Here is a 26,294-nt window from a genome sequence, read left to right on the forward strand (position 1 = left end):
GAAGCCGCGGAAGAAGCCTGCGGCGCGGAAGAAGCCGGCGGCGGCCGCCGTCGCCCAACCTCCTCCCGCCGCGCACGAGGTGTTCGAGGAAATGGCAAACCCATCCTCGTTCATGGACCTCCTTCAAAACGCGGAGGTGGACCTCGGAGCTCCGCCTCTAGAGCCCTTTAGGGTTGGTGACGACTTGGAGGAGAAGGAGGAAGATGAGGAGGAGGTGGGGGATGACGAGGAGGAGGTGGCCGAGATAGGGGAGGAGGCATTCACCGCCGCTTCCCGCCCACACGCGCGGTCGACAAACTACACCGAGGCGGAAGATGTCCTCTTGGTTCGTGCTTGGGCAGCTGTGGGAATGGATGCAACCACCGGCACCGATCAAACCGGTAAACGGTATTGGCAAAGGATCGAGGACGTCTATTGTAAGATCAAGCCGAAGAATAGTGGGTTCATCCATCGCTCTTTCCGGTCGCTTCAAGGCCGGTGGGAATTGATCAAGCCCGCTTGTTCTCGTTGGAGTGCGGCCATGGACCAAGTGATAGATGCACCACCTAGTGGAACCGTGGAGAGTGACTATGTGAGTACATATTTCTTCACTATTTTGATTATGTGTGTGCACTATGCTATTGGTGGGTTCTTATGTGATTTATGTGTGGTTGATAGGAGACAATTGTCGGCATGAGGTACAAGGAGATGGCCGCTTCCAAGGGCAAGGCGTTCCCATTTAAGCATGTTTGGTCAATTCTTCAAACCTTTGACAAGTGAAAGTTGAGGGATCAAGAGACCGCACCCAAGAAGTCGGCAATGCTAAGGATGGATGATAGTGAAGATGAGGAGGAGAGGAACGTGGGCAAGCCCGAGGGAAACAAAAAGGGCAAGCTAAGGGTGAAGATGGAAGAAGAGGCGTCAAGCCTAAGGGAGAAGATGGACCACATGATGAAGGCAAGAGAGGAATTGACAACGAAGACATTGGAGACGAAGCTTCTTATCACCGAGAAGAAGAAAGAGGTCAAGCTTGCACAAGTTGAAGCAAAGCGTGAAGAAGCAAAGCGCAAGGCCGAGTTGGAGGAGAGGATGATCAAGCTCAAAGAGGCAAAGGTATGGAAAGAACTCATGGTGGAGGAGAAAGAGCACATGATGATGTCCAAGAAGGACATGGATCAAGACCAATTGCAATGGTGGAAGGACTACAAGGAGGACATCGCGGAGAGGAAGAGGATGTTTCGTGTTGCGTCCTCTACTTTTCGAGGTGACACTCCGATGAGTAGTTGTGGTGATGGCGGTGTGTACGACTCCATCGGTGGCGATGGAGATGCTTGATGGAGCCCGCTTGTGGTCTAGGAGATGGCGCCGATGTGCAATTTTGGTGATGGTGCCGATGAGAGGAGGAAGATGATGATTTTGTGATGTAAACTATTAAACCATGCATCAATGATTGTCATTTGGCAGTTTGTTTGGAAGTTGATTGTGTTCTTGTTGTCATAAATTATGAGATGCCAAATGATAGATTTAAAGGTTGGGGTTGAGGCAAAGACTAGAACCCTCAAATCCAACCCTTAAAGCAGTTTACGGGTTGGGTTTGAGGGTTCTAGTATTTGCCACTGTTTTTCAACCCTTAAAAGTGTCAAAAAGTGGCACAACTCAACCCTTAAAAGTGCTTTTTAGATTTGAGGGTTTGAGGGTTCTACTAGTAATGCTCTAAGAAGATCGGATCTGCTGGTCTGCGTCACCAGGTACAGACGGACGGTACAGTACCAGTGCACAACTTACCCCGCAAGAAAAAAAATGTATCATTGCAAAACTAGTGTCGGTTTTGGTTACTGCTGTGTACCAGAACTGCCTCGTTTAAAACGTATACTGCGTGAAGACTAGTTTGTTCTGTGTGCACACTTGGGCAGTCCATGGTGATGTCACGTGGCTGAAAAAAATACTCCTGCACCGTTCCAAAACTATAATCTTCTGGACTCACAGGCTTGCTTTTCGCTTACGTAGGCAGACCATAATTTACTCGTTTGATCAGGGTCTCTTAATTGCCCTCGCCATCTCACAGCCAGCAAACCAAACCAAATGAACAGTGAATGCCCCTCGACCGACACAGGTGACAGGCCCAGCTCCCAAGCTAGGCACACGCAGCACGTTCACCTACCGTACAACTGACGGGTGGGCCCGCAACGATATGTGGGCCCGCATGTCAGGGGTGAGGAACGACGCGATGTGTTGAGCTTGAGGTGGACGAGAGGGACGCGGGTTTAGACTAGCCATAGTGGGAGTAGCTTTGGTAGTAACATCGAGTCCAACTCAGCAAATTTGCTTATGTGGCAGTGAGTTAATGAGGAGAGATATAGTACTAGTAACTTAGCTAGTTACTGTAACATCACATGTCCCAATGCAATATGAGTCTATAAACTAATAAATGAAGCTTTGCATATTACCACACTTATGTTACTACCCACTATTGAGGTACTAACATAGTCTAGGGAGATGTGTATGTTACTAGTGTATGTTACTCTCCATTGTGGCTAGTCTTAAACGTTGGAAAAAACCACCGCGCCATGTGCAGGCTCAGGTCAATTCAATCGCCTCCTCAGCTGCGACGTTGCTGACTACAACTGGCCGCCACTGGGACTAGGAGTGATGGCTGGCGCTCCCCTCGTTTGGACATCACGGGCTATCGGATCTGCTATACTCCCCGCGGGCGGGTCTCCATCACGAGCTCACCACGCGGTTTTACATACGGCACTGCCCGTGGGTTTTTATTTTTGCGGGTATAAATTTGTATTACTCACGATAGGAGGTTACAATCAGCACAAACCAAGTCTAGGGAGCCTGAGGGAGGTCAAGTTCTACCTTCTACCCTGGCAAACCTAGCCAGACTATCGCTAACCTTATTTTGAGTGCGATTCACAAAAGTAATACAAGTTCTATGAAGGCTCATCAAATGCCTAATTTCTTTCATGATAGCATAGTAAATCGATCTATCCAAACCACCATAGAGTCCATCTCCACTATAATAGGCGGTTCACTCCTTTGAATTCAGAAAGAGAGTCCCTCCATGCACGCGCAAAGCTCCGCTTCCAAAGCATCGCGACAAGAGAAAAGAACTCCGCAGGCAGAGAAAATGATTGCACCTTTGTCATTCCGCAAGACCATTCCCGCTCCAGCTGCTCCATCATCAAAGGACCCATCTGAATTCAATTTTACCCAACCATCCGAAGGCGCACTCCACCTAGCAACAAGGTCAGGTGGTTTGGATCTCTCTGCTTGCATATATGTGACAATTGAATTTTTTTTCCTTTAATAGGATCATTGCATAAATCAGATTTGAGCCCCGATGAGAGAGTCCAGGTAACTAACTATGAATCTTTTCAGTGCTTCCGTCGGAGGAGGTATTTTATGATGAACAACTTCATTACGGACGTGCCAACAGCGCCATAAGGTCATAAGCAACATGGATCGTTCAATGTTTGGGAGGGGTTAAAGTGCATGCAATAACCACTCTTTGCTCGTATTAACAACACCATTTATTTTCGGCAGAGCCCATACTTCCGCCATTGAGAACCATAGCTCTTGAGCAAGAGGGCACCGTAGAAAAGGATGAAAATCATCTTCCACTTCAATCGCACATAGCGGGCACCTGCCATCAATTTCCAGACTCGGTTTGTGTTTATTTTGCCAAGTAGGTAGGGAATCGACAGCCACTCTCCATGCAAAGTTACAGACTGTCGGATGTATATCACATTCCCATATTAGCTTCCACCCCCTTCGTCGGCCATCAGGAGCCGAACTCGAACCTGTTTGCAGTGTTCCGATGAGCTTGCTCAAAAGCAAAATCGTAGGCGCTTTTAACTAAAAAGCGGCAATACTTGCCCGCCCCCCAAGCAATGACATCTTCCTCCTGCCTAGGAGATGCTCTAATTTTAATTATTTCTATTACATCCGCAGGCAAGAAGTAATTCTGTAGCACATCCAAATTCCAGGAGCCATTGTTGTTCAACAAATCAGACACAAAGCGAATCATGTAAGTCCCCTGGGTAGTGATTGGTTTAAAGGAGTAGGGTCTTGGTATCCAGTTATCTCGCCAAACTCGGATGCTTCTACCATTGCCCACTCTCCACAAAATGCCTTGTTTCAAAAGATCAAGTCCGTGGCTAATGGCCTGCCAAGATGAAGATGCGTTTCCACTAAAAATTGCGTCGATGAGGTTGCCTTCGGGATAGTATCTGGCCTTCAGGATCTGAGCACAAAGGCTATGCGGTCTGGTTATGAGACGACAAAGCACTGTCGGATCGTGAAGGTTGCACGCTTGCAACCAAGTAGAGAGGTCGTGCTTTCGGTCTTCGGTTCGAGGGACTGTTCGTGGGTGGTTCGAGAGATCATTTATCGACGATTCGAGAGACTCCAAGTACGATCTACATCGACATGTTCTTCTGCGCTGCAACTCGGTGACGGTAACGATCGTGATCCCAACCCGTTATGCATCTTCATATTAATATTAGGTGTTTGTAGGTGCGAAAACTTTTATTTTCTACCATGTTTCCCAACAGTTTGTGCTTCACATGATGGCAGTTCTTATTCCACATTTTTTGTCTCTTCATTTACATAGTAAAAACAACATACAATTTTTTAATTCGCATTTCTTGCCATCATGGTACAGAGCAAGTCGCCGTGAACTTTTTCTTTCGTGCCACTGCATAAAAGAAGGTCTTTTGTGGCCATGACAAAAATTGCTTATAGAGATGATGGCAATTTTTTGTTTGAAACCATTAGGATTTTTTTAGTAGTATATTTTTTTCATTTTTCATCTATCACGGGAAATTTATTTTTGGATCATTTTCAGAGTATAGCAAAATCTGGCCTTTATTATTCACAGCCAAAAGTGGGCCTTTTTAGTCATAGTAATTTTTGGGCAAACCGGGCTTTATTTTTTCTTTATTCAAAGAAAAAAAGGCTTGGGGTGGTGTTCACGTTGGGAACCTCTCGTCTCGAATGACATGGTTCGATCGATGTCCTCTGTTGTTGCGAACGAGTCATTCGGTCTGGGGCTCTCCTAGATCGAACGTACGGGAGATATCAGCGTCCAATTTTTTTCTAATGATTGTACTTTTCGTGAAACCATAATAAAAACGCATTTTCAGTTTTTGTTGAGGACGAATACAATATTGGTCCGTTTCCTAGAATTGATTCTGGTAAAGCTCTCAGTTGGCGTATTTTTTATGTTACTTTTCAAAATGTCAATGTTATATAAGTTTTTTTAGGGGAGTCAAAGTTATACAAGTGTGAACATATAACTCATGTCTCTTGAGCTCAGCGTATCATGGTTTACTGAACAAGGAAGAAGTTGTGCTCTTAATGCGCAAGTGATCATATTTTAAAACGGGAATCATAAAATTACACAGACATGTACATACGAGCTTAAAAAAACAGATATACACATATGTTGTACAATAGTTTTGCTAAACAGGGTATTGAACGAACTCCAAATGACTTGAAATTTTAAATGTAGCCTCTCTAGAGTATAACGAGGCCGCACAAAAATAATCAACTTATTTTGAGTGCATTTAATTGTTGTTTAGAAAATAAATTCATTTAATAAATTAATGAGTTTTTGAGCTACGAGTGATAGCTAGGCTTGGGTTAGAATTGTGAAATAATTCAAATAGCTCACAGATATCACAAAAGGACATGTACAAGGTTCCGGGTGAGTATTGTTCTAAAACATCAAAAGGGAGAAGGGTTTGCTTATTCACCATTTAATAGAAACACACAAAAAAACTACGAAAATTAATTTATTGAATAATGCAATATAATGCATGTCCAATGCTTATGAAATGAACATGGTGCAATAATGATGAATAATAAAATAACAATCAATTTTTAATTTGGGGTAACCCCACGAGCTGTTACGGAAGGTAACATATAAACGACTACACCATGTCCGTGAATTAATTTTAGATATACACATGCATGTAACACCATCACACACAGAGGCACGAAGCACATAACTAGAGTCGTGGACATCAACAATGGAGATGCCATCACAGAATCATGTCTTGTTGTCGACAACATGCCACCTCCGATTGAAAGAATAATCCCCTAATTAGGTACCAAATCTGTCAAACATAGAATCAAAGGTTGGTTCTCACCTTCACAGATGAACATTGTAAGGTGTGAAGTGATACAAGTACACATAGTACTCACCTTCACGGAACTTAGTGAGGTGTGAAGTGATACAAGTACACCATCGCATTCATAGTACTCACCTTCTCAAGGAAATTGGGAGCAGATGTATCTATCAAATAAGAGCCATGGAAGATAATGCGAGATGGAAATGCGATGCAATTACGTGGCACAACCTAAACTTAGCCATCACAAACCGTAGTTGGAAATCAAAAAAACAACCCATTGCCTTGTAGCACTATTGGTATTACTATCTTCTGACCAATTATGTGTTAGTAGTTGATTGAGGATGAGAACTAACTAGTGAGTTTATAGTTATTAGGAGGGTGATTATATCATTATTCTATTAGAGATCCGAACCCATGTTTGACACTTTGGTGTCTTGTTATTGTGGTATATAGCTTCGTGACTTCAATCTTCAATCAACATACGGTGAGCACGCATGTATGGATGATGTTGATGTTGATGATTGTGTGTGTGTGTGTGGGGGGGGGGGGTAGTTATACTCGGTGTTTTTATTATACTTTTAAAGGCTGTGTATGAACAAGACACATTGCAAACCAATCAAAGTTGATTGAAGACACAAGGCTGGATACGTAACAGTCTCAAATAGAACTGAACAAGGTATTGTAAAAAATCGAGTTTCATGAATTCATGTAAACAATACAAATTGCAAATCAACCAAGTAAGACATGATGGTTGCAACCAGAACTACACAAATTTGTCAAGCTTAGACTAAAGTTTGTAAAAAGGCTAAGTATGTAGGTAAAGGTACAAAGATAATTTTGTATGCACCTAAAAACACATGTGTTCATTGTTATTTTATATCTTTATCGACTTCTTGCTAGATATTAGAAGTAAGTTTCATAGGGTCTTTTATACAATTGTACCTTGGAACATTTCACTAGTAGATGAAATTAAACATAAGCAGTAATTTAAGATTAGTGCGGGGAAAATGTTAGCATTGCCAATTGTGAAAGAAGTAAGACCTCTCACAGTAGTGTATCATAGCATATGAAATATTAAATAGGCATGCTATTATGACATAGTATTAATTGAGTAAAATTATGGTACTGGTATTATTTATAATATCATATCTTAATAAATAAGGTGCTATTATGGATCATATAAAATAATAAATAGGCTTATCTAAAATATAAAGTTTGGTATCTGTATCATTCACTGGTACTATACCTCTGTCCTTATTTATTAGTACCCCTTGTATTTTAGGTCAAATTTTGACCTTTAGTTTAAATACCAAAAAATAATTTATAAACCATAAAAATAGTAACATCGGAAACCTCTTTCGAATATAAATCCAACCATATAGTTTTGTGACATACAACTTATATTTTGTTAGTGAAATATACGGTTGAAATTGGACACAAATTACGAAGGGGACTAATAAATCAGGACGGTAGTAGCATGTTACACATGTTTCGGTTGCTTTTTTTATCTACAACGGACTTCTCATTTTTCACCGTATGAAAATGATTGTAAATTTAGGAGGGTGACATGTGACTATCACCGTCAGGCCTATAACATAAAGTCTAACGTTGCAGTCAATATGATCTCCTGTTCTCTTGTCACCGCCTCCTCCTTCTCCTCTACAAAAAGCTAGGGTATTTGCCTCCCGCCGCCGCCGTCGTCGCAGGTCCGCCTCCTCTCCGATGGCCTTAGGGCCGGGGCGCAGTGGATCTCGGCAATGGTCGGCGGGAGGGCTCCGTTGTTAATCGTTTCTTTCAGTTTTGCTAGGGTTTGTGTCCTGCTCAGGAAGACGAGACGGCGGCGGCTCCCTGAAGATGGAATAAAGGTCTCCCTGTCTAGCCCCCGTTCCGGCGATGCGTCTAGCATCGTTGGTGGGCGTGTGGAGGTGTGTCTCCGGCGGATCTATCTTTGTTGGATTTGCTCGGATCTCGTCGTTGTTCGTCTATGTTCGTGTGTCTTCGGATTGGATTTTTCTGATCTACGTTATTCTTCATCTGTGGCGGTTGCTGTTCTGGTGCGCTGGTCCTACGGGGCCTCAGCACGACGACTTCCCGACTGTCTACTACAACAAGTTGTGCGCGACTCCAGCGATGGAGGGGCGAGGACGGCGGCGCGCCTTCGGCTCGCTTCAGTGCTGGTAGTTGTCACTAGGTAGTCTACGGATCTGGATGTAATTTCTATTATTTCTGGTATTCGTTGTACTGTCATGATTGAAGATGAATAGATCGAAAATTTTCTCGAAAAAAAAGAAAAAAAAATAACGTTGCAGTCAATATGGATTTTTGGCTACAAAAGCAGCATTTCCATGGCTTTTATCCGTAACGAGCAGCTACTTATCGAAGTAGAAATGCATTAGCAGCAACGGGCAAACCCGGTTACCCGTAGAGCCAGCCAGCAACCCCGACCCGGTCGCACCCACACGGCCAGGACAGAAACTTGTACTGCTAGTATACGAACGATTAACCGTGCGGAACAGCCCACTGAAACAACGGCCACCCTTCCGTCCCCCACGTCCCGCCAGGACCCATCCGTCATTGACCTGTCTATCACCTCGCGACGCCCGCATCAACAAATCAAACCAACCAACGAGAATTTATTATACCAAGGAATAATAAATTACTCGTATTACTTACCGGGCGAGGCGACACGGGAGAAAAAAAAGAAAAAGGAGTAGAAGCATCGGGTGCGTCTCCGCGTCCTGCTGCCATTCCTTCCTTCCTTCCTTCCTCTGCTCTTGGCCTTCTTCCTCCTCCCCCAAGGCGAGAATCCGCGGCGGATTTCGATCCCGTCTCCAGATTTCCTCCACCTCCAGACACCCACCGCAATCCGCTCCCCCTCAACGTGCACTCCCACTCGCCCCCATCCTTATTAATTCCCCTTCCCTTCCGCACTTCTAAACCTCCTCCTCCTCCTCTTCCTCCCCGTCCTCGTCCCCGTCCCGCACCGCCGCCGCATTGCTCGGCCGCGGCGTCGATCTAGACTCTAGGGCCGTCTGCATTTCTGTGTTTCCGTTCGAATCGGCTGGGTGCCCGATCCGAGGGGCGGGGGAGAAATGTGGGTGGCGGAGCGGGTGCTGGGGGAGCGCCGGATGCGGGAGATCCAGCGCTTCACCCGGAACGCCAAGCTCACCATCGTCTGCCTCATGCTCACCATCCTCGTGCTCCGCGGCACCGTCGGGGCGGGCAAGTTCGGCACGCCGCAGCAGGACCTCACCGAGCTGCGCCACCGCTTCATCTCCCACCCGCAGCGCGCGCTCTCCGAGCACCACGACGCCCGCTCCAAGGCCTCCGACGCCCAAGCCCAAGCCGCCCAGGCCGCGGGGAAGGCCGCCGCCCGGGACGACGAGCCGGAGCCGCAGCCCAGGTCGCTCCGGGACCCGCCCTACACGCTCGGCCCCAAGATCTCCGACTGGGACGAGCAGCGGGCCGCCTGGAACCGCCGCCACCCGGAGACCCCGCCCTTCCTCAACGACGTCAAGCCGCGGGTCATGCTCGTCACGGGGTCCTCACCCAAGCCCTGCGAGAACCCCGTCGGCGACCACTACCTCCTCAAGTCCATCAAGAACAAGATCGACTACTGCCGCATCCACGGCCTCGAGATCTTCTACAACATGGCGCTGCTCGACGCCGAGCTCGCCGGCTTCTGGGCCAAGCTCCCGCTCCTCCGCGCCCTCCTCCTCGCGCACCCGGAGGTCGAGTTCTTCTGGTGGATGGACTCCGACGCCATGTTCACCGACATGGCCTTCGAGCTGCCGTGGGAGCGCTACGGCCCCTACAACTTCATCCTGCACGGCTGGGACGAGATGGTCTACGACGACAAGAACTGGATTGGCCTCAACACCGGCAGCTTCTTGCTGCGTAACTGCCAATGGTCGCTTGATTACCTCGATACCTGGGCTCCCATGGGGCCGAAGGGCCCTGTCCGTATTGAGGCTGGAAAGGTGCTCACCAAGTACCTCAAGGACCGGCCGGTCTTTGAAGCCGACGATCAGTCCGCCATGGTGTATATCCTCGCTACCCAGCGTGAGAAATGGGGTAACAAGGTGTATCTCGAGAATGGCTACTATCTCCATGGCTATTGGGGGATCTTGGTGGACAGGTACGAGGAGATGCTTGAGAATTACCAGCCAGGGCTCGGCGATCATCGGTGGCCACTGGTCACTCACTTTGTCGGGTGCAAGCCATGCTCCAAGTTTGGGGATTACCCTGTTGAGCGGTGCCTCAAGCAGATGGACCGTGCCTTCAATTTCGGGGATAACCAGGTGTTGCACATGTATGGTTTTGAGCACAAGTCTCTTGCGAGCAGGAGGATCAAGAGGATCAGGAATGAGACCAGTGACCCTCTTGATATGAAGGATGATTACGGGTTGCTCCACCCAGCGTTCAAGGCCGTCAAGACTACTACATGATAACTATAGTACACTACTTCCACGTTTATTTTGTTCGTTCGTTCTAGATTCTCTTGGATCAAAATCCTATAATTCTTCTTTTTGTAGACTCAGGGTAACAAGGAAATTTGGTTTTGGTATCACGGGACGGATATCTATGTTGTACTGTGAAATGTTAGAGAATGAAGTTATGTTGTTGATGGCACAATCTATGTCTTCTGCTTCTAGAAATGGAGTTAGAGATGGGTACTCAGCTAACTGCTCACTTCTGAATAGCTCTATGGGTTTCCTATTTAGCATTTTCATTTGTCGCAAGTGTACATTTCACTTCCCTAAAAGATATTTGTCATGTGCTTATTGGTTCTTCAGTAGGATATGGTCGTCCCTCTGAGCCAATTATTTTGCTTTCCTATTTGCATTGCCATTGGTGGTAGTTGGGTAGGAGGATATCCGGTTTTTTGTCATATATGAATTGGCTGGAATTTCTCGAAACTGTACCTGCCTGATGTGTCCTAGCTTCAGCTTCATCAATTTAGTTTTGAAGCACTTAGTATGGCTGGTATGCAATACATCAGTTTTTGCGTACTTTGAAGTTCTAAACCAATTGAGAGTTGATGTGAACTGTCAGTTCTAACCAAATTTAGTCATTTCTTTGTCATGAGATATGGTATGTTCAGCTATTGCCAATGCAAATGCCCTGTTTATGTAAAGCGCGTCTCTTCTTCTTGTTGTACTGTTACGTTTTTCAGTTTCTAGTCCATCAGCAGATTCGCCAAGGGGATTGTCAGTTTTTGACTATGCTTTGGACCTAGTGTAGCAAGTTTGTCTTGACTATGCTACAATCACTCAAGACTTGTCTGGTTCATTTTCATAGGGTAATTCGGTTATCTTCTCCTGGTAGTACCAGAGTTCTGCATCTCTTAGCAGAGTTCTGCATACTTGGAGGACCCCGTAACTTTTGGCTCCATGTGTTGTGTGGTGCCGCCATGGATCTGGTCGGTGTTCAGTTTCAGTATCCTATGCCATTGCCATCACATGGTCAGGAGCTCAAGTTAACTTCGAGTTCAGTTACAAAATTCGTGATGTCTGAGTCAACGATTTGCTTCCCTCGACGCTGTGAGTTATTAGTGCTCATGCCCCAATGAATTCTCTTCACTATGCTCTAGGCAGTCAACTGTGCTAGATGCTAGAGTATTGTAACTGCATTTCACATGCCAAAGTAAAGAAGCTGATTTCAATCCAGCATGCATCCTATTAAGACAATAGGATAAAAGGAAAATGGACAGGGAACCCTGTCTATCAATTCTGTCCTGAATCTGAGAGTATCCATCATCTGTTCTTCCAGTGCTCTGCTGCAAAATTTGTTTGTGCTCAAACTAGTCCTGACTTTTTTCTCCCACTATTTTGACTGTATTGCTAAATTTATTGGTAGTAGTCGGCGTAATATTCAAATTGTTATGCTGAGCTATATGGAAGATTTGTAATCGAGCTTGTTTCGATAAAAAGCTTGTGAGCCCTTGTTGGATTCATATGTTCTTATGCTTGTTGCTTTTGACAATATTGGGCAGGCCTGCAAAACCCTACTGACAGGATGATGCTTCGAGAGGAGGCTTTGGCACAACATACTGATGGGACTGGGGAAAATGAAGGAGGTGGACCTCTCAATTTGGTCAGAACTCTACTAGGTGGAGCTGTGATGGTGATGAAGAAACAGGTGATGCAACAGAAGGAGCAGACATGGAAGAAGACTAGGTGAAATTATAAAAGAGACAACTGGAAATTGATGAGCCTTGGCCTTAGCTTATGATGGTCCTTTTTAGTTTTTGCTCTGCTGTTAGCGGTGCATGTGGTATAACTTCTTTTTAGTTTTTGTTGTGCACACTGATGCTACAGTTTTTTTTTTTCGAACTGCTGGATACTATACTTGGATGTTGGTCGTTGCGTTCCTTGTAGTGGAACACAATCCTTTTTTATCACATGGAAAAAAGTGTACTCCCTTTGTCCCAAATTGTAAGACCATTTTGACATTATTATCATAGTGTCAAAAATGGTCTTACATTTTAGGACCGAGGGAGTTGCATATTAGGCTCTCTCCAGTGTATCGCTCCAAACTCGCCTTTGAGAGTTTGCACACTGGAGCAAGCAATGGATCGGTCTAAACTCAAAATTTCATACGCCGGTGCTTGCACTTGGGTCTACCGTAGACCTCAATTGCAAGTGACATGAGTGTGACTGTAGAAAGGGGAGGCGCACACCATCGTAGCAAAAAGCATAAGGCCGTCAACGAGCAGATGTGAGACAAATACACCATGATAGACTCCGCAGCAATTGAACAAGCAAATTTCCAGTATTAAATGGTTACGAATGGAGCAAAAACAACACCCTGTCTCTGTTCTAACGTTTCCCAGCAGCCGAGAAGCAAATCTCGTGCTCCAAATGCTGCTGGGTTCTTATTGCCTGGCTCCCCAGTGACAGAGGCGGCCATCTGCTAAACCGATGCTCATTTGTATAGCTGCTTCAGTCTTCTCGCAGCTTCAATAATGTTCTCTCTGTGCCCAAATGCACTGACCCTCACAAAGCCCTCACCACCGGGCCCAAATCCACTGCCGGGAGTAGTGACCACGTTTGCCTTCTCAAGGATCTCGGCAAAGACATCCCAGGAATTGCGGCCAGAGAAGTGCACCCACACATAGGGGGCATTCTTGGCACCGTAGACGTTGAATCCGAGCGACTCAAACGTGTCGACAATGATTTTGGTGTTCTCCTTGTAGAATCCGACAACGTCTTGCATAGCCTGCATGGTGGACATGGGATGAGAAGCAGCAGTGCACAAAGAAGCTATACAATAAAGATTTCAAAGCACTGAACCCCTACCTTTAGACCCTCTGGAGAGAGGCAGCCTAAACCACCGGCCTGAGAGATGGTCGATGCGCCATTGAAGGAAGTGCAGACTATGCGGTTGAAATCTTTAGCAACTGGATGACCATCAGAGAAAAGGAGCTCCTTAGGGACCACAGTCCAACCCAGTCGGACACCAGTGAACCCAGCATATTTAGAGAAAGATGCTGTTTCGAGGGCAACCTACACATCAACAAACCATAATGACACAGGTCCAGCTTGACATATTTGATGGAAACAATTTGTTAGTAGTCCTCAGAAAACTGGACCGAACATGTCGGTAAAATTCTTAAAATTTCCATAAAATACTAAGCTAAATCTAGAAACATAGAGCCTACCTCCTTCGCCCCAGGAATTTCAAAGATGGATTTTGGGCTGTCATCTGATATGTACATGGCATAAGCAGAATCATAGACTATTATGGACCCATTGTCCTTTGCAAATTTGACCAACCGTGTTAGCTGGTCCCTAGATGCAGCAGCACCAGTAGGATTGTTGGGTGAACAAAAGAATATGATATCTGTCCGTGGGACCTTGGAAAGATCAGGGAAAAATCCATTTTCTGGACTGCATCTCATGTATTCAATATTTCCATACTTCTGAACATCCTGCTGATATAAGTCAGTTTGCCCCATGATAACACTTGAATCAACATATGCCTGTTGAAATGGATGTATCATATTAATTTTGCAACATATACAATAGTACAAAAAAGTAATAATTTATCATAATAATAGGATGATAACTGTTATGGCGCTGCTAGAAGGAGGGCGCGAGAAGGCCGGCCGGGGGCCTTTTTGCCCATGGCCAGGCAAGAGGGAAGGGATTTCCTTCTTAATTCTTGCTTGATTAGATTGATACATCTCCTCTCTTTATATAGAGAGGTTTACTTGACTCTCAAGCAAGACTTACTTGACCCCTAAGCAAACGACCCTTATCTCTAATTAACCCTAAGACTAATGGGCCCATTAGGCCCATTACGTACTCTAACACTACACCCCACCTGGACATGCAGCTTGTCCTCGAGCTGCAGCCTAACCAACTTATAACCATGACTCGACGCAACACAAACCTAACACCTAAAAACAAGCCTTTTACATCTCGGCTTGTTTTATTATTCTCAACCTGAAATAGACTAGGACGCTTTATTTTGGATGTGCACATGTACAGCCACCTGGATCCCATGGACACCACCTGGACAAAAGGAGTGCATGTGTATGGCTGTTGGTCTGCACAGAGTGGAGGGCTTGTGATGGAGAATGACGAGGGGTGCGCCCCCCCAACCGCCGATGTCGCAGACTTTGAGGTCGCTGCCCGCGGGGAAAACAGCATGCCGGCCGCCCGTGGGGGAAACCACATGCCCAAGATCCCCGACGTAGCGGACGAGATCGAGGTCCTTTGCGCAGCGAAGGGCAACTTGGAGGAGCGGCAGCTGCAGACCACGCATCTCCCGCACACGCCGACGCGCTAGGAGGCCTCGCGCAGCAGCCTGCAGCCTCACCGCCGCCGACACATGGCGGGTAGCGATCCAAGACGGAAGCGGTGACGGCGACGGCAGGGACTTGATCTGCTGGATGTGGACGCCTTGGGATGGCGGCGGCGCTGATGGGAACGAGGTCGTCGCACTCCCGTCGTAGGGCATTCCATACTGGGCGGCGGAGCTGACTGGCGGTGGCTGCTGCAGCTGCAGCGGCTGCTGCGCTGTCACGCCGGGCAGCGGCAACGGCTGCTGCGTCGGAGCGCCGGGCGTGGCGGAGGCCGCCAGGAGCGGCGGCTGCCACTGCAGCCAGGGCTGGGCGATGGTGGCGATACATGGCAGCTGCAGCGGCCTGGCGAGCGCGGCGAAGGCCGCCTGGTGCGGCGGCTGCCACGGCGGCGATGGGCGGCACAACCGGGTGCGGCCTGTAGGACCCGGCCAAGAACAAGTGGATCTCCTGGACCGCCTGGGTTAGGTCCCGCAGCACCCCGGACACCTCCTCCCAGGTGAGGATGGCGGGGGCGGGCGCGACAGAGGATCCCGGCGCGAGCAGGAGCGGGGCGACGGTCGTGGTGGTCGCCGGAGGCGACAAGGTGACCGGCAGCGGAAGAGACGGGCTTGGCGGCGGTGAAGACATGATCGAACCGGAGCTAGCTGATACCAAATTGTTATGGCGCTGCTAGAAGGAGGGCGCGAGAAGGCCGGCCGGGGGCCTTTTTGCCCACGGCCAGGCAAGAGGGAAGGGATTTCCTTCTTAATTCTTGCTTGATTAGATTGATACATCTCCTCTCTTTATATAGAGAGGTTTACTTGACTCTCAAGCAAGACTTACTTGACCCCTAAGCAAACGACCCTTATCTCTAATTAACCCTAAGACTAATGGGCCCATTAGGCCCATTACGTACTCTAACAATAACAAAGAAAAGTAGCAATTATATCACCACAAACATCACTTAGGTTTGGGAATCACAAATAAATAAGGGAAAAACAACTGAAGTTTAATATCATTGCAGAATTTTATTACGGGATATGATGGGTCTTGAACTGCAATCTTCACTTTAGATCCAAAAAGAACCTGAAATTTTGAAGCATAAAAGTTATGAGCGACAATGTAACATGAACAGTAGACTAAAGGGAGAGAAGAGGCATTCTGAACCTGTAGGCGAGAAATGTCACATTTGGCACCATCAGAGACAAATATATCAGTTTCGTCGATACCAAGATCCGCATAGTAGGTTGCAGCAATTGCTGCCCTTAGTTTCTGCAGAAACAATTAATGCACCATTTTTAATGATGAAAACGACATTTGAGGACAGAGTATGTCAAAAAATAGCGAAACATATAATTGAGAAGATAAACTTTAAACTCATTGTAGACAAAATCAAGAGTCACACAAGTATTTGGATAAGCCAGTAAAAGAAAATTAAGTATCAGCCCATTAAGAGATTCTGGATCTCTCCAGACAGAAAATCTAAAGCATGGAATTAACAATTCAAAAGCCATAACTAAATGGCCACAGCTTCAGATGTCATCAGATGTTGGTCATGGGTTAGCATACCATCTTTCCTAGTCAAATAATCTGCGATCGGACTAGACCACTTTTACAAGCATATGTGGAAAACAGTTACACACACTTTCTTAGCCATCTAATGATGTCTATTGATGGATTAACAGAAAAAGGTTGCGCATTAGTAAACAGAAACAGATGCCATTTTATTTATGGCCATATGTGCACAGTCTCCTCCAACATGAAACTTCGACCACTACCTTTCATAATAATATGTTACAAATATTTTTCCAGACCAATCTAATGATACTATGTTCACATAAACAATCTAAATAATTAACATATTTTTTCCATTAGTGAAGTAAGAAGCAATATTACCTTTTCACCTTGTTCAGCTCCATAACCACTGTAGCCATCCACTGTGGATAAAGCATGTGCTCTCTGCGTTTATATGTAGAACCGTCAAAGAACAATATTGGATTGTGAAAGAGGGATTATGCAACACAGAATGAAAACATGAACTTTTTTAGTCTACTCCCTGCAAAGATGTGTACTGTGTCGCATATTTGAGTAGCCACCCTTTACCAAGGAAAAACATAAACATGAGCATGAACATTTTGCCAAGAAAAAACACACCATGCATTACATCTACAAACATGTTTCAAAGAAATTAGATTTTGTCTTCTTTTTTACTTCCTGAGATAAACAAGGTCTAACGCTAGCAATTTCTTGTTTTTAGGAACGATGAGATACCTCTGCCATGGCATTTGTTATGACCTCCGGGATGGGCTCAGTAGTGTCACCTATTCCCAGACTTATAATTTTGGCGTCAGGATGCTTCAGCAGATGAGCTGCCCTTCTTCTGGCAATCTGGATGGAAGTTGAGAGATTATCACTATCAAAACCCAAATCCCTAATACGACAGTATGAACAAGAACAAAATAAAAGAACAACAACGCAATGATACCTCCGGAAACAAATAGCCTGCTTGGAGCTTGGCTATGTTGGCATTCCGCGAAACCTTAGTCGTGTAAGCTTCACCAAGAAAGCATAATATTTCAGTAAACCACTACTAGGTTGAAATCTGGATGTATTTGAAGGCAGCTAAGTGTTGGAGAGAAGGAACAGTACATGTATCGGCGGCCGGAGAGCTACTGGCGCAGCGTACATTAACGGGCAGCCTTCTCGTCGTCCGGAGGTGGTTCGACTTCGATGCCCTGCAAGCACGTCAGGAGAGTGACTCGTCGAGCTACCGAAACGCGCGGTGCGGTACCGAGAGGGGAAGAAGTTGGGTGCCTGAGTGAGGAGGAAGGCGACGAGAGGAAGGACCGGGGGGTGGTCGTGGTGGAGGGTGAGGCAGTAGTTGCCATCGTCGTCGGCGGTGGGCGTGGCGGCGGCGGGGGCAGATAGGTGGAGGGGGAATCAGTACCAGCTTAGCCCTCCGAACGAGGGAGTGAAGACAGCACTCAGATAGGCCAGGCTGGGCCGGGCCGCGCCGGTCGAGTCCACCAGATACCTTTGAAGGCCTGCTCCGGTTCGCTGCTCCGTGTTTATTACCGTGAAACTTCCGCAACACTGTACAGAGAAGACAGATTAGCTGCATACATAAAAAAAAGACAGATTAGCTGCATTGATCGATTTTTTTTACAACCGCTTTCTCTCAAGTCAAACTCCGTAAACATTGATCAAGTTTATACAAAAAAATCATCAACATCACAATATCAATAAATATTTTGCATCATATATAATTGTTATCATGAAAGTTTATATTATTTTCTATAAATTTAGTCAAACTTATAAATTCCAACTTGGGTCAAAACTAATATATAGAGTAAATAAAAGCCAAGAGAGTACAAATAAAAACAAAGAAAAATAATAGACGGGAGAGGCAGTGTTGCCGTGCACCCTCGCGCAGCCAACCCAGGAGCAGAGTCATGCACGCATACCGCGCACACTACTCCTGCGCACAGAACACTCTCACAGGCTGACTCCTCCGCCGCGCGGTTGATTCCATGTGAGAGACGCGAGAGGGAGGAGAGAGATTGTGAGGAGTGGATTCACCTAATTCGGCTAACCGTCTTCACCCTTGATACTTTATCCTACGTCACCACTACACATAGTGGAAACGACTGTTTTTAGCGTGAGAGAACGAGATGATTTAGCGAGCGCGCGCGCACACACACACACATAGAGAGAGAGAGAGAGAGAGAATCAGGGAGATGGGTTTGGCTGGGGGAGCTCTTATGTGACGCTTTGTGTGTCAACAGGTCGCGCGGACGCATAGAGTGTCATTACCTAGGCCGCCCAACCAGAAGAAAGAACGACCGGAAATGCACTGTAGCGATCGTACACTGTAGCTAGTCGGTGTGTACTGTAGCAGCCGACGCAGTCACAGTACCAGTCGGTTGTTAGTTTTTTTCAAACAGATTTTGAAAATATGAACTTATATTTATGAAAGTGAATATCTTTTTACAATGGGAATAACTTTTGATGAACCTGAAGATTTTTCTAAATTCGGGAACATTTTTATAAAATGTGAATATTTCCTAACAAATTATGAAACATTTTTTTGAACTTTTTTGAAAACATGAACAAATTTTGAAAATTTCTCAATCAATTTTCTGAAACACAATTTTTATTTTAGAATTTGCAAAAAAAAATGAATTTATGAAAAAATCGAAAGAACGGAAACATTTTTAAAATTTGTGATTTTAAAAAATAGAAATATATAGTATAAAACCAAAAAGACAAAATAAATTAAAAACCCCGAAGGAAACCAGTAAAAGAAACCACGTGAAAAAAGAGAAACTAGTAAAAGTCAGACCAGAAATTTCTTGAAGGTTCCAAAAACCGAACAACTTAAATGTGCTGAGCCAACTTAGCTCATTCCTCTCCAGTTGGAATGCCCGACAGTTTGACCGCGGCGACTATATCTCGCATAAAGCAATATGGTAGAAACTCTCGTGTGAAGCGTGTACAATAACGGGCCGGACCACTTGCGATTTTTTTTGGAAGAAATAGTGTAAAAAAAGGGGGAGCACTCTTGCGTGGGATTATCAATTTCTCGACAGTAATTTGTTCACCCACCGTAATACTTATGCTATCTTGAAAGAAGCCACTAGTGAAACCTATGTCCCCCGGGTCTATCTTTTATCATATAAGTTTTCGATCTACTTTATTTTGCAATCTGTACTTTCCAATCTATATCATAAAAATATCAAAAATATCTATCTTATCTTATTATCTCTATCAGATCTCACTATTGCAAGTTACCGTGAAGGGATTGACAACCCCGTTATTGCGTTAGTTGCGAGGTTCTTGTTTGTTTGTGTAGGTACGAGGGACTTTTGTGGAGCCTCCTGCTGGATTGATACCTTGGTTCTCAAAAACCGAGGGAAATACTTACGCTACTTTGCTGCATCACCCTTTCCTCTTCAAGGAAAAACCAACTCAGTGCTCAATAGGTAGCAAGAAGGATTTCTGGCGCCGTTGCCGGGGAGGTCTTCGCTCAAGTCAAGACATACCAAGTACCCATCACAAACTCTTATCCCTCGCATCACATTATTTGCCATTTGCCTTTCGTTTTCCTCTCCCTCACTTCACCCTTGACGTTTTATTCGTCCTTCTTCTGTTCGTCTTTTCGTTTGCTTTGATGTCTTACTTGGTTCGTTTGCTCGTTTGGTTGGAATAGTTGTTTATTTATTGCTAAACAGAGAACCTAAGATCTATGGATCCTCATCCGCTTGCCAATCTTTTTAAGAGATCCAATTATGATGAACCAAATCCTAGTGATTTGAGTGCACTATATTATCTTTATGAGGTTTTGCTTAAAATTCGTGAATCTGAAAATTGTGATGAAGAAATTTATGAAGAGATTCACGATAGCTCCTTGAATAAAAAGCATGATTGCAATGATTTTATTTTAAATTCTCTTGATGTCAATTGTGCTAATAATATCCAAAACCCTAAGCTTGGAGATGCTAGTTTTGCTATGTCTACTACTTGTTGCAATGATCATGATTGGGGTGACTCTTCTTATGATCTTGAAAATTTATTTAAGCCCCATGATGAATATGAGATTGATAATAGCGTTTTCAATAATATTGAAAGTGTGTTTGGAAGAGTGTCAACTTTAGATCCCACATATTTGGAGAATGTTCAATCTTATGGTATTTTTGATAAAAGTGGGTTTGAAGAGGTCATCACTTTAGTTAATGATGATCCCACTATTTTGGAAGAGTGTCAACTCCACATGCATGTGGATCGTGATGAGAATATGTTATGTGATAGTTGTTTTGTTGAATTTGCGTATGATCCTACATGTAATTATTATGAGAGAGGAAAATATGGTCGTAGAATTTTTTATCTTACTAAGTTACCTCTCATCATGTTGAGATTGCTACCGTCTCTTTCTTCTTCCTTGCATATGCTAGTTTTTGCTTGACTTGCAAATTTATTTGTTTATAATATGACTATGCATAGAAAGTATGTTAGACTTCGATGTGTTTGTCACATGTTTCATGATGCTCTCTTTGCGCTTCAATTCTTGTCTTTCATGTGAGCATCATTAAAATTATCAATGCCTAGCTAAAAGGCTTTAAAAAGCGCTTGTTGGGAGATAACCCAATATTTTTCCTTGATGTTATTCAATAAATAATTCACCTAGGCTCTGTTTAGATGTGGTTTTATATTTTAATTAGTGTTTGTGCCAAGTAGAACCTATAGGATCATCTTGGGTGATAGTTAATTTGATTCTGCTGAAAAACAGAAACTTCTGCGCGCACGAGAATAATTTTAATAAATCACAGAAACGTGCTTTTGAGTTGATTCTTTTTTCAGTAGATCAATAGACAAATTTCCTAGGACTTACTATTTTGGTAAGATGTTTAGAGTTTCAGAAGTAATTCGAAAGTTACAAATTGCTACAGACTATTCTGTTTTTGACAGATTCTGTTTTTCGCGTGTTGTTTGCTTATTTTGATGCATCTATGGCTAGTATCGGGGGGTATGAACCATAGAGAAGTTGGAATACAGTAGGTTTAACACCAATATAAATAAAGAATGAGTTCATTACAGTACCTTATGTGGTGTTTTTCTTTCTTGCACTAATGGAGCTCATGAGATTACCTGTTGAGTTTTGTGTTGTGAGTTTTCAAGTTTGGGTAAAGATTTGATGGACTTTGGAAAAAGGAGTGGCTAGAGCCTAAGCTTGGGGATGCCCATGGCACCCCAAGATAATCCAAGGACAACCAAAAGCCTAAGCTTGGGGATGCCCCGGAAGGCATCCCCTCTTTCGTCTTCATTTATCGGTATTTTACTTGGAGCTATATTTTTATTCACCACATGATATGTGTTTTTCTTGGAGCATCTTGTATGATATGAGTCTTTGCTTTTTAGCCTACCACAATCATCCTTGTTGTACACACCTTTTGGGAGAGACACACATGATTCGGAATTTATTAGAATACTCTATGTGATTCACTTATATCTTTTTAGAGCACGGTGGTGGCTTTATTTTGTATAAACTATTGATCTCTCATGCTTCACTTATATTATTTTGAGAGTCTTTTAGAACAACATGGTATTTTCTATGGTTATAAAATTGGTCCTAATATGATGGGCATCCAAGTTGGGTATAATAAAAACTATCATAGAAAGTGCATTAAACACTATGATCAATTTGATGCTTGATAATTGGTTTGAGATATAAAGGTGGTAATGTTAGAGTCATGCTAGTTGGGTCATTATGAAATTTAGAAATGCTTGTGTTAAGGTTGGCAAGTCCCGTAGCATGCACGTATGGTAAAAGTTGTGTGACAAATTTGTTGCATAGGGTGCTCTTTTAATTGTCTTCCTTATGTGTGGAGGTCGGGATCGCGAGATGGTTAACTCCTACCAACCCTTCCCCTAGGAGCATGCGTAGTAGTACTTTGCTTCGAGGGCAAGTAAACTTTTGCAATACGTATATGAGTTCTTTATGAGTAATGTGAGTCCATGGATTATACGCACTCTCACCCTTCCACCATTGCTAGCCTCTATTATGCCGCGCAACTTCCGTCGGTATCATGCACCCACCATTTACCTTCCTCAAAACAGCCACCATACCTACCTATTATGGCATTTCCATAGCCATTCCCCGAGATATATTGCCATGCAACTTTGCACTGTTCCATTTATTATGACACGCCCCATCATTGTCATATTTCTCTTTGCATGATCATGTAGTTGACATCATATTTGTGGCAAGGCCACCTTCATAATTTTTCATACATGTCACTCTTGGTTCATTGCATATCCTGGTACACCGCTGGAGGCATTCACGTAGAGTCATATTTTGTTCTAAGTATTGAGTTGTAATTCTTGAGTTGAAAATCAATAAAAGTGTGATGATCTTCATTATTAGAGCAATTTCCCAAGTGAGAAAAGGATGATGAAGACTATGATTCCCCCACAAGTCGGGATGAGACTTTGGACTTTATAAAAATAAAAGAGGCTAAAGAAGCCCAAATAAAAAACGAGGCCAAAGAAGCCCAACAAATAAAATAAAATAAAAGAGAGAAAAGAGAGAAGGGACAAGGTTACTATCCTTTTTCCACACTTGTGCTTCAAAGTAGCACCATGATATTCATGATAGAGAGTCTCCTATGTTGTCACTTCCATATACTAGTGGGAATTTTTCATTATAGAACTTGGCTTGTATATTCCAATGATGGGCTTCCTCAAAATGCCCTAGGTCTTCGTGAGCAAGCAAGTTGGATGCACACCCACTTAGTTTCTTTTGTTGAGCTTTCATATATTTATAGCTCTAGTGCATCCGTTGCATGCAATTCCTACTCACTCACATTGATATCTATTAATGGGCATCTCCATAGCCCGTTGATATGCCTAGTTGATGTGAGAGTATCTTCTCCCTTTTTGTCTTCACAACCACCACCCTATTCTTTATATAGTGCTATGTCCATGGCTTGCGCTCATGTATTGCGTGAGAGTTGAAAAAGGTGAAGCGCGTGGAAAAGTATGAACCAATTGCTTGGCTGAAACCGGGGTTGTGCATGATGGGAGTATTTTGTGTGATGAAAATGAAGCATGGCCTAACTATATGATTTGTAGGGATGAGCTTTCTTTGGCTATGCTATTTTGATAAGACATGATTACTTGTTAGTATGCTTGAAGTATTACTATTTTTATGTTTTATAAACTTTCATCTTGAAACATTTGGATCTTAACATTCATGCCACAATAAAGAAAATTACATTGAGAAATATGCTAGGTAGCATTCCACATCAAAAATTCTGTTTTTATCATTTACCTACTCGAGGATGAGCAGGAATTAAGCTTGGGGATGCTTGATACGTCTCCAACGTATCTATAATTTTTTATTGTTCCATGCTATCATATTACGCATTTTGGATGTTTATGGGCTTTTCTTTACACTTTTATATCATTTATGGGACTAACCTACTAACCGGAGGCCCAACCCGAATTGATGTTTTTTGCCTATTTCAATGTTTCGAAGAAAAGGAATATCAAACGGAGTCCAAATGGAATGAAACCTTCGGGAGTGATCTTTTTGGAACAAACGCAATCCAGGAGACTTGGAGTGGACGTCAAGAAGAAGCCGAGGAGGCCACGAGGTAGGAGGGCGTGCCCTAGGGGGGTGGGCGCGCCCCCACCCTCATGGGCCCCTCATGGCTCCCCTGACCTACCTCCTTCGCCTATATATATCTACGTACCTCGAAAATATCCAGGAGCACCATGAAAAACTATTTCCACCGCCGCAACCTTCTGTATCCGCGAGATCCCATCTTGGAGCCTTCGTCGGTGCTCCGCCGGAGGGGGAATCGACCATGGAGGGCCTCTATATCATCTCCAGGGCCTCTCCGATGAGTTGTGAGTAGTTTACCACAGACCTCCGGGTCCATAGTTATTAGCTAGATGGCTTCTTATCTCTCTTTGATTCTCAATACAAAGTTCTCCTCGATCTTCTTAGAGATATATTCGATGTAACTCTTTTTGCGGTGTGTTTGTCGAGATCCGATGAATTGTGGGTTTATGATCAAGTTTATCTATGAGAAATATTTGAATCTCCTCTGAATCTTTTATGTATGATTGGTTATCTTTGCAAGTCTCTTCGAATTATCAGTTTGGTTTGGCCTACTAGATTGATCTTTCTTGCAATGGGAGAAGTGCTTAGCTTTGGGTTCAATCTTGCGGTGTCCTTTCGCAGTGACAGCAGGGGCAGCAAGGCACGTATTGTATTGTTGCCATCGAGGATAAAAAGATGGGGTTTATATCATATTGCTTGAGTTTATCCCTCTACATCATGTGATCTTGCTTAATGCGTTACTCTGTTCTTATGAACTTAATACTCTAGATGCAGGCAAGAGTCGGTCGATGTGTGGAGTAATAGTAGTAGATGCAGAATCGTTTCGGTCTACTTGTTGCGGACGTGATGCCTATATACATGATCATGCCTAGATAATCTCATAACTATGCACTTTTCTATCAATTGCTCGACAGTAATTTGTTCACCCACCGTAATACTTATGCTATCTTGAGAGAAGACACTAGTGAAACCTATGGCCTCCGGGTATCATATAAGTTTCCGATCTACTTTATTTTGCAATCTTTACTTTCCAATCTATATCATAAAAATACCCAAAATATCTATCTTATCTTATTATCTCTACCAGATCTCACTTCTGCAAGTTACCGTGAAGGGATTGACAACCCCTTTATCGCGTTGGTTGCGAGGTTCTTGTTTGTTTGTGTAGGTATGAGGGACTTCTGTGGAGCCTCCTACTGGATTGATACCTTGGTTCTCAAAAACTGAGGGAAATACATACGCTACTTTGCTTCATCACCCTTTCCTCTTCAAGGGAAAACCAATGTAGTGCTCAAGAGGTAGCAAGAAGTATTTCTGGCGCCGTTGCTGGGGAGGTCTTCACTCAAGTCAAGACATACCAAGTACCCATCACAAACTCTTATCCCTCGCATTACATTATTTTCCATTTGCCTCTCGTTTTCCTCTCCCCCACTTCACCCTTGCTGTTTTATTCGCCCTTCTTTTGTTCGTCTTTTCGTTTGCTTTGATGTCTTACTTGGCTCGTTTGCTCCTTTGGTTGGAATAGTTGTTTATTTATTGCTAAACAGAGAACCTAAGATCTATGGATTGTCATCCGCTTGCCAATCTTTTTAAGAGATCCAATTATGATGAACCAAATCCTAGTGATTTGAGTGCACTATATTATCTTTATGAGGTTTTGCTTGAAATTCATGAATCTAAAAATTGTGATGAAGAAATTTATGAAGAGATTCACGATAGCTCCTTGAATAAAAAGCACGGTTGAAATGATTTTATTTTAAATTATCTTGATGTCAATTGTGCTAATAATATCCAAAACCCTAAGCTTGGGGATGCTAGTTTTGCTATGTCTACTACTTGTTGCAATGATCATGATTGGGGTGACTCTTCTTATGATCTTGAAAATTTATTTAAGCCCCATGATGAATATGAGATTGATAATAGCGTTTTCAATAATATTGAAAGTGTGTTTGGAAGAGTGTCAACTTTAGATCCCACATATTTGGAGAATGTTCAATCTTATGGTATTTTTGATAAAAGTGGGTTTGTAGAGGTCATCACTTTAGTTAATGATGATCCCACTATTTTGGAAGAGTGTCAACTCCACATGCATGTGGATCATGATGATAATATGTTATGTGATAGCTGTCTTGTTGAATTTGCCTATGATCCTACATGTAATTATTATGAGAGAGGAAAATATGGTCGTAGAAATTTTTATCTTACTAAGTTACCTCTCGTCATGTTGAGATTGCTATCGTCTCTTTCTTCTTCCTTGCAT

At 43.8% G+C, this 26,294-nt stretch overlaps 2 protein-coding genes and 1 long non-coding RNA gene across 3 annotated transcripts; 2 read left to right on the plus strand and 1 right to left on the minus strand.

Moving 5' to 3' along the window:
- Positions 1 to 8,842: 8,842 nt before the first annotated feature.
- On the plus strand, positions 8,843 to 10,758 carry LOC119296369 (probable xyloglucan 6-xylosyltransferase 1). Its single transcript, XM_037574768.1, has one exon. The coding sequence runs from the start codon at positions 9,212 to 9,214 to the stop codon at positions 10,565 to 10,567; it is 1,356 nt and encodes a 451-aa protein (XP_037430665.1). The 5' UTR covers positions 8,843 to 9,211; the 3' UTR covers positions 10,568 to 10,758.
- Positions 10,759 to 11,115: 357 nt separating this feature from the next.
- LOC119296370 lies at positions 11,116 to 12,509 on the plus strand. The gene is made up of 2 exons (XR_005145136.1): positions 11,116 to 11,213; positions 12,115 to 12,509. It is a non-coding gene; the product is annotated as an uncharacterized LOC119296370 (long non-coding RNA).
- Positions 12,510 to 12,803: 294 nt separating this feature from the next.
- On the minus strand, positions 12,804 to 17,883 carry LOC119296371 (probable LL-diaminopimelate aminotransferase, chloroplastic). Its single transcript, XM_037574769.1, has 10 exons — positions 17,725 to 17,883; positions 17,560 to 17,645; positions 17,396 to 17,463; positions 17,182 to 17,298; positions 16,807 to 16,869; positions 16,078 to 16,182; positions 15,946 to 15,996; positions 13,783 to 14,103; positions 13,421 to 13,627; positions 12,804 to 13,340 (listed from the first exon to the last, which is right to left on the minus strand). Exons 1-10 carry the CDS (start codon positions 17,796 to 17,798, stop codon positions 13,047 to 13,049), a joined length of 1,386 nt encoding a protein of 461 aa, XP_037430666.1. The 5' UTR covers positions 17,799 to 17,883; the 3' UTR covers positions 12,804 to 13,046.
- Between the last annotated feature and the right edge of the window lie 8,411 nt (positions 17,884 to 26,294).

This window comes from Triticum dicoccoides, chromosome 4B (assembly GCF_002162155.2).
Source record: "Triticum dicoccoides isolate Atlit2015 ecotype Zavitan chromosome 4B, WEW_v2.0, whole genome shotgun sequence".
NCBI lineage: Eukaryota > Viridiplantae > Streptophyta > Magnoliopsida > Poales > Poaceae > Triticum > Triticum dicoccoides.